Below are 14,917 nucleotides of genomic sequence, written 5' to 3'. Positions count from 1 at the left end.
GAAGTTTACCATTCAATGTATTATTCCCTTGTGTACAAAGTATTTTGCCTCTATAATAGCACATCCATTGAAATACGATGGCAAATGCAGCAAGACCATACAGACATGTCTTATGGGTCTTTTCATTTCCTTTTGAGTATAAGCAGAAAGAAAAGAAACACCGTACAGGAAAGTGCTTGCAAAAAATACCCCAGTTTGTAGAAAAATAACGGCATTGATATACAAAACCCAGAGTTGTTTCCTGAACAAGAAATGTCTATTGTCTCTGGTCCTCAAAATCTGCTCTATTTAATGATGCCCATTAATGAACCACAGGATCAGTGCTCTGTCATTTTTTCCCTTATAGTTTAATATTTTTTAGGCTTCTCTTGCTCTGTTAATAGCTGCTATGAAACTATACGGTAGAAATGAAAGTGTACAGGTCAAAATAATATTTCTTTTTATAAATAGCCATTCACTTCATTAGAGAAAACATAATAAGCCTGTACTTTCTAAGCACCACTGTTTCTTTCTAAAGTTCATAGTGCAATTTTCCCTTTTCCCCTACAGAAGTTATACATAAGCAATTATCATTAAAAAAAAAAAAAATCACTATTCCATTACTACTCCTTTCCCCTTTCCCTTTTTCCTCTTTCTCTTTCCCTTTTCCCCTTTCCCTTTTTCCCTTTTTTTTTCACCAGTTCTGTAGCTGCTTGCCTGTGAGATGTCTCCCAGCTGACAGGAACACGTCGATCCCTGACTGTCAGGCTGACAGGTTTCACTCCAAAGGCTGAACACAGCCCAGCACACACATGGGTTATGAATCCAGGGATCGGATCGTTTATCACCATTGATCCAACTGTTTTGTAACAGACTGATTACACATCCTTTGGGGAGCTCTGTAAAAGACTCACACAAGATCCTGAGGTTGCGTTTGTTAACTGTTTGCATCCAAAATGGCAAGAGTTATCTGGAGCAGCAGATAAGCCTCTTTGGTTTTCCAAACTGCTGGCAATTTTGTGCTGTAAAGCTTCCTTTCCTTGTACTTTGTGCTCCTGGCTGCCCTGACATATAAGGTGAGAGGGCAGCATCTTCCTATCACTAAGTAAAATTGTGGAGAAAGAGATAAGGGACATAGTCATAGACTACAAAAATAATCTGGTCACATCACCCCCGTTCAACGTGCTACGAAGCTCTGCGAAAGCGTGGCGTGCCACAAGTGGAGGGCTATGTACAGGCAGGAGCCATGGCACCTATGGGACATGGCTCCTCGATTTATACTAAAAAAGAAGCCAGCACTAAAGGTCTGGTTGTACATGGGATGGCAGAGAAGCAAGGAGCACAGATGCCTTACCAGGAAGATCCGAGGCAACACAGAAGTAGGCGTAAAGCAGCTTGTTTTTGAAGGGGGAGCAGAGTCATCTGTAAGTACAGAGTGATCTTGTTGAAACAAGGCAGCGCCAGCGCTGAAGCCTCCCTTTGCAGATGGTCTGGGAGTGAGTAGGAAGCCGGGGAAATGCTGCAGGTGCCTGCAATGGAGTCCCCTGGCCAAGAGAAGGGGCGGCTTGGCTGGGCGTGCTGTCCCCCATCCCCTGCCGTGGAGGGAACACGGCAAGGATGCTTTCAGCTTCACGCTAGGATTTTGTGACAAACTCTATAAGAAACTGCATCACTTCTGAGTGCACAGTCCAGGGAAACATATGGCCTGATCAGCCTGTCTGGGATGAGTTAATACCCCGCTTCCAGATGGAGCCAGGAAGCACAGTGGCACATGCAATTAGGAGACGAAGATGTTTTTTTAAAAAGTGAGTTCACTTCAGAGCCCTATGGAAAAGGGGCTTGAGCTGAAGATCCATCTGCAGGAATCTTCCTAAAGCTGGGGTAGATCTTAACGCATTTGAATCACCTGACAATTTTTCTGCTGTATCCCCTTCTCACTGATAAAGGCACTGGATTAACTAAAACTACAGAGCATTAATAAATATCATGTTAGCACCAAACCAGTGCTTTTAGCACTGGCCACAGAGGTCATGTGAAATTCAAAACATACCTAAAAGATAAAGATTGCTAATGCAACTAGCACTGTATTCATTGTCATGTTTTCCTTGAGTGCTGTCAGCCTAATCTCTAAAAATAAAATTTAAGCACATCTTGTCTATTTTCCTTACATAAAGACAGATTGAAATGCCAAAAATACCCCTATGCAGATTGTGTAGCACCGTGGAGGGCCAAAGCAGCCCATAACTGAAGGAAAATTACTGATTGAAAGTAAACAACTGAATACAGTGACAATAAAGTATCACTTGTCATAATGCTACATATAATGTAGAGTATACAAAATGCAGTGGTTTGACTGCAGAATTTAACAATAAAAAATAAAAATAGTAAAAGCAGCCTTAATATAATGATTTTACGTACAAAAATATTAAATCAAAATAAATAATCCCAAACATAAATATTATACTGTACATTAAGAATATGCAATCTATATACATATAAACAGATACAAAAGTGGAAGGCAGAGGTATTGCATCGCTATCCTTCATCCGTCTCATCTCCACTGGCTGCTCCCAGAGAACCTGGAAAACACAGACAAGGTGCATATTAGAGTCAGATCATCATCTTCACCTCTGGAACCTGTAACTAGAGAGATCAACACAAGAGTGGAGACAAAGTAGGTGTCAGTGAGGCAGGAAGTGTGTTTCCATTAACACCATTAGGGTTACTGGGGGAGCAGGGGATCCCACCAGGATGCTGTGTGGAGTGTGTGGCTGTCCCCAGTGCGCTCAATGCACAAGTGTTTTTGCAAGCATGGCCTGATCTGTTCCTTCAGCATGTTTTTGGGAAGACTTCCCTTCATGCAGAAGCTGCTGGGAACTCACCATCGCTATAACACCTGAACGTCGAGGCCTGTTCCAGATGATGGAGTACACTTCCCACAGTAACCACCACATCTTCCCACTACTTTGGTACCATCCTGCAGGCAAAATCAGAAATAACATCTTAGTAAGGGCTCAGGAACTCCACATTGTGGAAGGGCCAGATCCAGTTATTCTAGCCAGGATTTTTAATAGAAAATGGCTTGGAAGGAAAACAAATGATGCTTAAATCAATCTACAAAATCACCACTATATTCAAATACACACAAATGTAATTCTCTTCAGTGCTACCAGGCCAGATGGTGGACACAAATAAGAAAGAGTAGTTTTGATTTATTACATTGAAAGCTGCCCAAGGAGAAGGCTGTTTGGAGGGATATCTCAAGGGTATCTGCTTTCTGTGATTTGCCCCACAATGAATAATAGTAATGAGTGGAAAACTTGGCTCATGCAAGAGCAAAACCACATTGGACAATAACAACTCCTCAGCTGTGCCTGAACATGGGAAGGGCATGGGAGGGACATTTGCAGGCAGTACCAAGAAACATCCATTTGGAAGGGAAAAGCCTGGAGCAGCTCCAGCGACAAGATGGGAGGGAAAGTGATGGAATGAGGCAATCCTACTTGCTCAGGTACCATCCCTCCTCCCCTTCCCACAGCCAGAAAAGGAAAATGTGGAGTGGTCCTGAGCTTGGCCTGCTCTCCAGGTGAGCCCTGCAAGCAGAGTGCAACTCTGGGCTTGAGTCAGGAGATCAATACCTCCATCTGGTCTTCCTTATCCCATCTCCGTAGAGTCTTTCTCCTCTTGGTCATTACAATGGACAGATAGTCCTTGAGGGGAATTCAACCCTCAATTACCAGAAAATTGGACGTAAGCACAGAACAAGGTTGCACAAAGCATTTATTTTTAAATGAGCTCCACCCTGCCCTTGACATTATTGATCTGGGACTGCAGCAGGCTGCTATCATCTCTTCTCACTATGCCATTCTTTCTTCTACTCCTGTGGGCAATTACGCCCTTGGAACAGCACTTGACAGATGCCACTGGGTGATGAAGGATCTTTAAGCAACCCTGTCCCTTAATGTTTGTTTTAATTCTGCCAGCCACGATGTTCTCTGCAAGCCCAAAGTTGTCTGGTCGGGCTTCTCCTTTCTGAAAGGGAGAATAGCAAAGCACCTGCCAGAACTGACATACAGAACTGACAACTGCACTGGTCCTCTTCTACCTGCAGCGTGGTCAGACCAGTAGTATTTAATTCTCCCCTAAGAGCAGCAGAACAGATGAGGCTTAGGGGCTCATGGGGCTCCCCAGAGCCAGGGAGACTGAAAGCAGTGCAGGAGAGACTATTTTGCAAATTGATTTTTGTTAAATGGTTACAGTGACCTCCTTTGGAGAGTTTTAACAGGGGCTATCAGGATGACTCACATGAAGTAACAGCCAAAAAAGCAATCCTAGTATTCTACCATTTCAGAACGTGACACAGAAGCAACAGAGTGATGGCACACAGTGAGGGAGGTGTCAATGGGCAGGCAAATTAAGCAGTACAAGTTCAAATTTGGCTGTGGATTGATTTTGAAGAGGCCTCCAGTCAGCAGAGCCACAGGCAGTGGCAGGGGATGGTGCCCCTGCCAGCATGCCAGCAGCACCCCAGCCCACTTGAACTTGAGTGACTCGAGACTCTCTCAAGAAGATAAACCCAGCCCAGCCCAGCAGGAAGGTCCACATCCTCCACACTTTATCAGCGATGTTTCGGGAACAATTCCTACTCAGGGCAGTTGCCTGGCACCAGACCCTCTCCAGCAGGTCCAACCCTGCTCTGCAGCCCTGACCCCACATGCCCTCGTCCTGCTGCCCAGCCCTGTGATGCACACTTCATGATGGACATCTCAGACAACTAATTAAGGATATCTCTGCCCCACAGCACTCAGTGTTTTCAGCTTCACAGTTAATCAGGCTCACTAATTAATTGCAATAACTCTGATCAAGTTAAACCCGCGAGGGCCTCTTCCCCCCCACTACCATTACAGGCAACACTTTAATGTCAGATGTTCTTTTTTTATTAGTCTCTGTTGGAAGATGTTGCCGTGAATGACAATGTGGTGATTAAAAACTTCTGATGAGCAGGTACAGTCATAACTTAAGTTACAACTTACTGGGGATTTCTGAATTTCCGACACCGCGTAATTCCCTTGTGAGAGCCACTTGGCTGTTCCCATCAGGGACAGGCCTGTCCCATAAAGGTCTATGCTGAAGCGACCCTAAAAAACAAGAAGAGCCTGGTTATCCCAAAACGCTGTGCTTTGGCCTCCTGGCATGTCACGGTATCACTTTTCTAACAGGATTTTGCCAGCAACGTTTCCCTTGTTTTCCATCACTGTGACCGTGATCAGCCCATTGTACAAATCACAGCAGGGCTTGCATTAGGAATTTCCTTCTGCTTGGTGGCTGCAGAGAAGGAGGGGCTGCAGCTTGCTTTTGAACTACCCTTTATTCCCGGTTTTCACTGCCTTACCCAGGTTTTGCACTTTTTTCCTGGTTTTGCACTGCTTTTTCTCTGCCAGGTGAGGGCATTCTTGGCTTTTCCATGGCAAACTGCGGAGCCTGACATGCTCCAGCAGCTGATGGGAAGGGACTCCAGGGATGTGCTGCAGCCACTGTCACTGTTCCCTCCTCAACTGGAGAGGGCACACTTGTCCTTATTTTCCTTATTTTTCACTGTTTTTTTTCATTGTTGGTTTTTTTTTTGTTTGTGTGTTTGTTTGTTTTCCCCCGGCCTTCAGTAAAATAAAAACTCTTTCATTCGCTTATTTCTTTAAAACACTTCATTCCCCCTTTTCTCAAAAACGGAAAATTAAGGAGTATGCTGGCATCCAATGCTCAGCCCCCCAGCCCTCCCCTCGCCCCCATGGCAGACTCCAGCCCTGCCCGTTTCTGGACCCATGGAAGAATTCTTTTGGACACATCCCCAGGCTGACCCAGAGCCCAGCACAGCCATGAGGTACCAGATGGCTGTTAGCTCTGCTCCTTGCACTTGCTGCCTTGGGAACGCTGATTTTCTGAGAGGAGCAAACTCTCTGGGTCAGGTAGACAGATATTAACATTCATGAGCATTCCTGAGGTAAGAAGTCAATCCCTAAGCTGCTGAGCTGTGCAGAAAAGTGTCAGCTCCAAAAGCAGGGAGGGAAGGAGATGGAGAGGTTTGCCCTCTGCCGTCTGCTCCTGCAATTCCCTACATAACGCCATTGCCAGTATGGTCCATCCCACATCTTGGACTATCCAAACTTATCACTTATCATCCCTCAACCCCACAAAAGCTGGGCATGCTGGGGACATGCAGCAAGCCATCTATAACACAGTGTTGTCTCCTAAAGACTTTCAAAAAGCATCTTTTTTCCAAGCAGCTGGGCCAGATGTTCTACATCACCTTCTAGAGCTACTGAAGAGGCAACTTAGCCTGTGTCCTACTCCGTGCTTTCATGGCTGGGCAACTTGTGGTGCTGGGACAGGCTGGATTTGCCCTGGTGCACAGGCACCACCTTCATTTTGTCAGTGTTTTTGCAGCCCCAAAGTGGGGTCAGTGATGGTCCCATGAGGCTGCTGTCAAAATAAACAGCAGGGTGAGAGGACACTGGGGCTGCAGCTGGCAGGTACTACTGTGGTCTCTGACAGATGGGCTCTGTCTTTCCAGCAGCAGAAATCCGACCTGTTCCTGCCCTGCAAATGCCCTCTCCTTCTCAGGCACCTCTCCCAGAGATGGCATGGCGGGAGTCCTGCTGTCTGTCTGCTGCCTTCCTATCCAGAGGGGCTGTCTCACCCATCTTCTTGCACCCCTGCAAACTGGTTTAAGTGGGTACAAAATTGCAGAGCACAGAGGCAGGTTCCCTGACTCCCTCCTGCTCTCCCTGCCCAGCATTTTCCACCAATCCCTGTCATGGACTGATCCCCCTGCCTTTAACCACCCATGTAAAGCCCAGTTCTTCTCCCACAGCCTATTTCTTCTTCCTTTTCTCCTTTACTGTTGATTGAGGCCATAGGGAATGTCCCTTAGGCAGCCACTGGCCTGATAATATGGAAAGTGGAAACTACTTTCTCCATCTTCACAAAGGCAACTTTCTCCATCTTCACAGAGGGAAAAGTTTCTGATCACTGAGATAAGAATGTGCCACACACTGAAGCTGGGCTGATGTGATCAGCAGTAATTAATAGAGGGCCTGAACATAACAAATGGCACCAATTCCTATGAAATCCTCTTGTCAAATACCTGAGGGCATTTGGCAGCACTGTAGCAGTCCCCAGCAGTGGCATAAGGAACAGGTCGTCCATCATGTGTCCTTGCAAACTGTAAGTCAGTTGCTGTGGAGAAGAGTCGGTGAATAACACGGAAAGAAAGATGCAGGGAGAGAGACAAAATAAATGTAAACGTGTTCTTTGCTAACGTTTAAATTCACTAAACCTGGTTTCACACATTAATCTTGAGAGTGAAGACTACTAGGTCTTTAATATTTAATCTCCCAATTCATCCCACATGTGACTCCCAGCACATGAACACTGAATTTAACAGGAAACTTATACACTCAGTGTTTACAATTTGGTTTAAGTCCATTGGTGATTTAAGAATGAGGTATAAATAACAACAAAACTCGAACCTATGACTTGGGATTTCTTTTTCTATCAGAAAATTCCCCACTTTCAAGAAGGCTACAGGACCTCCTAAATCTCTCTTTTAAACAAAAGCAAACAACCATCTCTGCTCTCCTGGCTGCCCCAGCCCAGGGGTCGGGTTTTCAAAGGGAATTGGGGTATTTTGCTCTGGAAGGATCTGAAGTAACTGAGACTCATTTAGATGGGGATGTGAGATAGCTCCTGCCCAACAGAGGAAGGTGCCCAGCTGCTTTTGAAATTCAAAGGGAGCTGGTATCAAATTCCCCGAGGGTGGTTCCTTTCAGATCTTTACCTAGAAGCTTTTACAGATTATTAGTAGCTTTTTACAGATTAATAGACTGGGAGGTCTTGAAAATTAAGTGATAAAAACCACTTATCAGATAAAGAGTCGTTTTACAAGGAAGGATTTTGATTTGTTAAAAACCCCTCAGCTATTTACTGAATGAACTCCCAACAATATGTTGTATTTTTAAAACATTTGCTGGAAACTGATAGCATCCCTGGAGTCAGGGAGACTGAAACTGTAACCCTATGGGATGTTACAGGCTCTGTGGTGGTGAGGTGGCTTCCAGCTCAAAGGAATTACAAGAGAGACAGGGTATCACTTATACTGCACAGCTACAGCCCTCTTCTCCCCTGCTAATCCATGTCCCCACCTCCATCACTACCAACACAAATTATTTCCCCATGGTCTGGCTCTGCCAAGAGCCTCCTCTGCCCTGGCCATAGGGAGCAGCATCCCCGCCCTGGTGGAATCCCCTGCACTGGGATCTCCTGACACCCCTTTGTGTAAAATGAGGGGGCAGCTCCTCCCTGGTTAAGCTTTGTGTCTGAGTCCAGTCTGAAAATAGGAGATCGAATGAAATAAAATCCTTCAAAAAATACACTGGCCTGCCAGGTGCATGCAAATACTCATTCTGCAGAGCAGATGTGCCAGCAATTGTCTTAATATTTTCCTGTTTTACAGAGAAATAATACGAGCATCTCTGATGTACTCAAGTTGCAGTCTCCAAGAGTAAAGCAGCAAACAGGTGACCAAGTTTAAAAGCAGCTTTTAACAGGAAAGCTCAGGAATATTGCTCACTAGAGTACTACTGCTTGCTTGTAGTTACAGCTATATTTGTGTAAAACAAACATTTTGTTTTTAATGGCAAGGCCCTGTTTTTACTCACTTATTATTTGCATAGTGTTCAGGTCCAGCCTTACTTTGCTGAAGGTGGAAAACCCAGCTGCTGTGTAATCTTTCCTACACTGGCAGTCTTCTCGTCTGCTCCCATTATACGGACACTCGGTCGGGTTATGCAATCTAAATCAAAAGAAAACCCTTTCTACTCATGACCGGAAAATATTGCCATGGAAAACAAAAAACACTGTGAAGCTCACCATTACAGGATTTCTTACCTGTATCCATACACCTCTGAAAAATTCTCTGCATCTCCATTTACAAGGGTCACATACTCCTTTGGGCTGTCAGTCTGCATGCCAGAGCAATACACCTGAGAGAGAGAAACCAGAATTTTGTCACAAAGGCAAAGGCATCGCTGAGAAAACCAAAGGTAGAAAATCCAAGAGTGGAAGTGAAGAGCACATCCAGGGTCCTCTTGCACCTTTGGAAAACATTAACTATCATTCTGTTGCTGAAATGCACCTTTAACGTCTTTCCTTTGACTTGCAGGAAATATTCACCATCTTCAGTGACACCTTTGAGATTTTTAACGTCTTCGCAACTCCTTGGTAGTTCACCTGAAACAAAACAGAAATACTTGTAGTTACTGAGCAACTGTACATCAAAATTTCTTTTGGAACACTGTGAGGCATCCAAACCATCAAAACATCTTGTTTATTTTCAGAGGTTTCCCTGGTGTGCCTTAGTGCTTAGTTGGATGGCTCCCAATGCTTAGAAATACTGCAGATCTCTAGCAGTTTGACGGGAAAAGATGCTGAAGCCATGAGAAAGGCAAAGGAAGGTGCAAATCTGCAGACTTACAGTCATGGACATTGTGGCATGTCCTCCTCTCCTCAGGTTTCAGATCCACATGGCACAAGCTGCTGACCTGGTCGTCGTTTGTCAAACACTGCACCGACCGGTGCATGACCCCAACTCCACAGGTGACAGAGCACTACAGGACACAAGACAGAGATCTGGGGTTGGTTTATCTCAACAGTTTCTGGGTTCCAGAAGAACACAGACAGGATGTTTCCCTTGTATCAAGAGAAAGACTCCAATCCTGCAAAGTGTTCAAACACAACTTTAATTTTAATCAAATGAGTAGTCCCTTTGATTATTAATCCCTTCATTATTATCATCATCATTGATTACTTCAAGAAGACTACCATACTTTGCTTAGCATTTGCACGCTTTGCTGGATGAGGCAGTTGGTTAAGGTGAACCACGTGCTCAAGTGAAATGGTTTATTTTTCACGTTAGGAAGGTCACACAAGAGAGAAATGTTCACCAGAAGGCCTGCATGGTAGAAATCCTCTCCTGGTGGCTGCGAGACATTGCTTGGGTCACTGCCAGGGGCCCCTGAACAAACATGGCTGTTGTTTTCTATCCAAATTGCACAAAAAAAACGGAGCCTCAATCTTCTCTCCCCTCACCCGCCGGAAAAATGGATAAATCTGTGCAAATACTGGGTCATCCTCAAACAGTCCAAATCAAGGGCAATCTTAAGGCTGAAGTTGCACAAGTTACTAGAGCTACCAAACAGCAATCCTCTGCATTGATTCTCAGGGAGGATCTGAAGCTTCCTATGGGGCAGGAGGAACTTTGGTTTCAAACAGCTTTGCCAGTTACTGTGACAATTTCCACTACATATTGCTTGGCTTTACCCTCGTTGCCTTGTAAAGGTTTGACAAATTCCTACAAATGCCTGAGCTGGGTTAATAAATCAAGTTCATGGGAGAAACATCACATTTCAAAGAATGTCAGAAGCCCAAAGAAGTGAAATGTTATCACCTTAACTAAAATTTGATCTTGTAGTTCAGGCCCCAGAAGAGGCTCAACCCAAATAACTTTAGCAGAAAGGCCAAATTCTTTCCCCTCCCCTGTCCCAGCATTTGCAAGAAGGAGGGGGAGAAGAGAAAAAAAATAAAAAAAATAATTTTAAGGCTCAAATAATGAGTGTTTTGGCCTACTGATGGCTCCAAAGTCTTGTTCATACATGTGGCCAGGTGGGACCAACTGCAGTCGCCAGCGATCCATCGATTTTTCCAGCATAAGACTTTCAAACCCTTGTTTTCTGCAACGACCCCCCTCTTCAACTGAGCACTCAGCATGACCATCAACACTGCCACAAATTTTGGTTACATCCAAATTTTCATGGAGATTATGACTCTACTTGTGGCTGCTGGGACTCCCCCATACGATGGAGTTCAGTCTGGAGCTTGGAGCCCTACACACAGTGAGGCTGCTGCTCCACCAGAGTATTCAGTGCATTTATTTATGCAGCTTTTAAACATTCCCCCTCCAAACCTTCAGTCTGTGTCCCTGACGTAAAAAAAATACCAGTTTGTTCCAATCTTTTCAGTTAAAAAAAGAAGTTTTCCAAACTTACGCTTCCCCAGTTGCCGACGCGCCAGGATGCCGAGACAGGGCATTCCCCGAGGTAGCAGGGCTGGATGTTGGGTGGTTGAGTGCCAGGACAGTTGACCATGTTCTGGTACCCGTACTCATAGTGGTCCTTCCCGGTGTAAATCTCACTGCAGGACACGAGGCGCTGCCTGTATCCCTTCCCACACGTGACCGAGCACTGCGGGCAGAGGAAACACCAGTGAGCACCACATGCTTCAGTAAGGCCGCCCAAAACGGAGAGAAAAAGACACCTTGTCAGCTTGTAACACAGCAAGCTGCCCCAGGGGATCACTAGTATCTAGTTAAGCCAGTCATGAGTATCGTGAGTGGCTACTAGAAGTGAGCTGGTGCCTGACACTGTCTTTGTCCAGTTCCTCTCTGGAATGGATCTACAGGTGCTCCAGGACTCTCTATGCCAGGCTGGCTCCTGGGCGCATGTTATTTCTTCCCAAGTGCAAAGAAAGGAGCAGAAGATCCTTGGGAACTCAGAAATGCCTCTATTATTTAGTTGGTTTGCTTTGTTGTTTGTTTTTTTTTCCATGGGATACACAGAGATAGAAAACAGTCAAGATTGACCCTGAATTGCAGATATTTGGCACAACTGGAAGAATGAGAAATTTTTCCTTGTAATTAGAAGATAAACAGTGTTCTGCCTTCCTCAAAAGGCTGAGTGGGAGCTGAGGAGAGACAAGCTCTGTCTCTGAGAGCCCTATCCCACTTCTTTGTCTTCATGGACCAGAGTGCTCCCAGAGGGTCAGAGATGTTGAGAGTGGGTAGAGGGTGTCTGAGCAAGGGGCAGCCAGGGCTTCAGCCTCACAGGCAGCTCAATATTTCTCTTAGGAAATCACTCAGGAGACCAGGCTGCTCTGAGATATTATCATGTCACCATGTTTCCCCCTCCTGCTCTATCTTGGGTGGCTTGTCTTTCTTCCCCCTCAGTCCTGGCATGTTTTCTTTTCTCCCTTTTCTTGTTCTTTCTTTTTAATCAGTGCTGTGTCAGCAGCTGCCTTGTCATTTCCCTCTGCTGTTCCTCCAACTGAAAGTAATCCTTCACTGGCTGCAGGAGGAAACAGGCTGAGATTAGCCCAGGTCCTCCCGCATGCGGTGCCTGCCGCAAGGAAAACTCATCTATTTTCCTTGCCGAGCCCTCTCCCAGCTGTGAGGGTGAATCTCCTGCCTTTGCTCACTCTGGGTCCTCGCTCCTGCCAAAGACAGCACTGAGGAAGGATGTGTCTCCATGGTCACAATCCAGGCTCACCTTTCCCCCGTGATGCTCACCTGGACCCTTGCACAGACCACGGGGCCCTGGAGCCGTCCAGGAGAGAATGGCAATAAAACCACATAAATAAATGAATAAATGAAATAAACCAGCAAAAAACCAAAGAAGGTGCCTGCTGAACACGATGTGCTTTGGAAGGAAATTGCCTCCAGATATTAGCTAGGACCCTGAGCATACTGCTTTTAGTCTTTAATATCCTGGTCATCTCCCACAGCCTTGTTCCTTTCTCTCCAACAGGGAGATTGCACAGAGAAACAACCCCAAAAATAATAATTAAAGCATGCAGCACTGCCCTGCCAGTGTTGATTTGGGTTGCAATACCTCAGCAAGGGCAGCACTGAGAGAAGGAGAGTACGGCCCTGTGCTGAGTGACACAATCCCTGTGCACGGACAGGGATGGGGACTCACCTCTGACCACTCCCCCGTGATCCAGATGTATTCACAGGGTGGCAGCCCACAGCTCTCGATTTCGGGGGGGCGTTTGCTGGCGTCGCAGTAGCCGCTGTCCTGCAGCTGCTTGTTGTTCTCATCCACACAGACCACCTTGCGGTACCGGGACGTCTCCCCGCACGTCTTCATGCACTGTGTGCAAGAAACAACGGCTCATGCAACCCATGAGGGACTTCAGAAAATGAACAGCCATCTGGAGGGATCCCTCCTCCCAGCAGCCTGCCTGAGTGGGGGCTCTGTGCCTCATGTTGGCATCTGCCACTGGTATCACTTGGGGGCAAATTTTCGACCAGGGCCATACTGTGCCAGGTGCTGTGGGAACATCCAGTGACGAACTGCTCCTGACTTCTGGAGGTTCTAACCCGAATCAAAGATGTAGGGAGAGAGAAGAAACTGAGGTAGGAGGTATTGGGAAGGGGCAGATATAGGGTCCAGCTGTGATGGGACCAAGAGATGCAGGAATGAGCATGCTGGGCCAGGAGATGGGGCAAGGGGAAAAGAAAGGGGCCAACCCCCATCATTTCAGCCTCTAGTAAATACAACTGTTTGAAGAATGACAACTCAACCATCCCCCTTCCAAAAAACACACTGCTACACCTTTGGCAGTGGCTGGTGTTGGGGGACCCCTTACCCAGTCCCCATCAGCAGGCAAGCAACGCCCTGCCCTGGCATGGAGTGGGGGCCCATAGAATCATCATGGAATCTTTTGGGTTGGAAGACACCTTAAAGTTCCAACTCTCTGCCATGGGCAGGGACACCTTCCACTAGACTAGGTTGCTCAGAGCTTCTTCGAGCCTGGCCTTGAACACAACTCTGCAGCCACTGCACTGGAGGCGGCCCTGTGGGTTTATTCTCTTTTAAACATTGCCCTGCCTGATATTAAGAGCAACCCATGCCAGCTGAGCACAACTGCTCCCCAGGGACTTCTAGAGACTTTAAGGACTCAGTTCTTTCTCATGTTGGAAAAACCAGCCTGGCTGTGAGGCTGTGCTTGGAGAGCATCTTAGAAAAAATACACATAAAACAAAATAAATCAGCGTAGGAGCAGCTGTCTGGATAAAACCCTTTATATTAAAGTTATCACCTGTAATGGACTTCTAACACTTTCAACTAACTGGATTAACAAGGAGAAAAACGCATGAAAATAATCATTTTATTCAACATGTAGGAAATGTCTTCCCCCAAGGAAAAGGTTAAAACATTCAATCAGACCATCCCTATTTGTACAGAAGCCCTGTTTGAAGTCACCTAGGCTTGGAGGACTGTGCCAGTTTAATCTATTTAGGGTCTCACCCTCCAAACATCGTTTCCAGCCTCCCTGAAGCAGCTCCTGCTCCCCTGGCTGGCCCACAATTAGCGAGATCTTAGTGGGTTCAGCTAATTGCAAAATGCAGGCACTGTCGGGGCCCTGTTTCTGTAATTAGCTGTCAGAACCAAGATTGTAAATTATGTGAGAAGTCTGAAAAATCAGATCAGTCCATGGCAGGAGCAGCAAACCAGAGGAGTCGCAGTGAGTGCAACGTCATGTTGGGTGTAAATACTTAGTACTGGGGCAAAGTGGAGAGTGATTGGGAAGGAAAGGAAGCCCCACAAAGCAGCATTTATTCCAAAAGAATAACTTAGGAGCTCTTAGGCAACAGTCAACATTGCAAAATCCACAGTCTGCTAAAAGACCCCAAGGGCTCTGTGTGCTTTCAACCTTATTTACTCTCTTGCTTTGAGTCCTTGGAGTGGAAGCTCCTTTTAGGTCTTTGCTGAAACATGGCGATCCTACAGGGGGTGGAGGAATTTGCTGGAGTGTGATTTCCCCAGAAAGCAAACAAACTGTGCTATATCTGTCCATCTCTGATTATGTCCCTATTACATAAGTAAAAATTGAAAGGGGGTCATTGCATGTGCATGTGGCATCACTCGTGCTCCATCTGGAAGGTGCAGCTTCCCTGAGCACCAGGCACCTTTTGGGGCAGCCTGAACCCCGACCTTCCTGCTCCCCCCTAATGAGGGACTCTCTAGCACAGTGGGAGTGGGGCCACGGGATGCTCAAAGCTCCCCTTGTCTTTGGTTTGCATTTGCCAGCCTAGTAAGGGGTCACC

The 14,917-nt window shown here is 46.1% G+C and overlaps 1 protein-coding gene across 7 annotated transcripts in view; it reads right to left on the bottom strand.

The window, feature by feature from the left end:
* Positions 1 to 14,917, bottom strand: part of ADAMTS9 (ADAM metallopeptidase with thrombospondin type 1 motif 9) — an 83,291-nt gene continuing 68,374 nt past the window's right edge. For 5 of the 7 annotated variants that reach the window (XM_032699149.1, XM_032699152.1, XM_032699150.1 and 2 more), the window contains 10 exons: positions 12,783 to 12,956; positions 11,079 to 11,273; positions 9,509 to 9,641; positions 9,170 to 9,264; positions 8,923 to 9,017; positions 8,694 to 8,827; positions 7,121 to 7,212; positions 5,013 to 5,117; positions 2,862 to 2,956; positions 1 to 2,558 (listed from right to left, as the gene is read on the bottom strand). In XM_032699149.1, coding sequence (XP_032555040.1) covers positions 2,867 to 2,956; positions 5,013 to 5,117; positions 7,121 to 7,212; positions 8,694 to 8,827; positions 8,923 to 9,017; positions 9,170 to 9,264; positions 9,509 to 9,641; positions 11,079 to 11,273; positions 12,783 to 12,956 — 1,113 coding nt within the window. In that variant the 3' untranslated portion in view covers positions 1 to 2,558; positions 2,862 to 2,866. Of the gene's footprint in view, positions 2,559 to 2,861; positions 2,957 to 5,012; positions 5,118 to 7,120; positions 7,213 to 8,693; positions 8,846 to 8,922; positions 9,018 to 9,169; positions 9,265 to 9,508; positions 9,642 to 11,078; positions 11,274 to 12,782; positions 12,957 to 14,917 lie in introns of those variants that run through there. The other 2 variants (XR_004359059.1, XM_032699153.1) reach the window with 2 other exon arrangements.

This window comes from Chiroxiphia lanceolata, chromosome 11, assembly GCF_009829145.1.
Source record: "Chiroxiphia lanceolata isolate bChiLan1 chromosome 11, bChiLan1.pri, whole genome shotgun sequence".
NCBI classification, from domain to species: Eukaryota; Metazoa; Chordata; class Aves; order Passeriformes; family Pipridae; genus Chiroxiphia; species Chiroxiphia lanceolata.
Note: the sequence above shows the minus strand (reverse complement) of the source record. Positions and strands in the feature narration are given on the sequence as shown.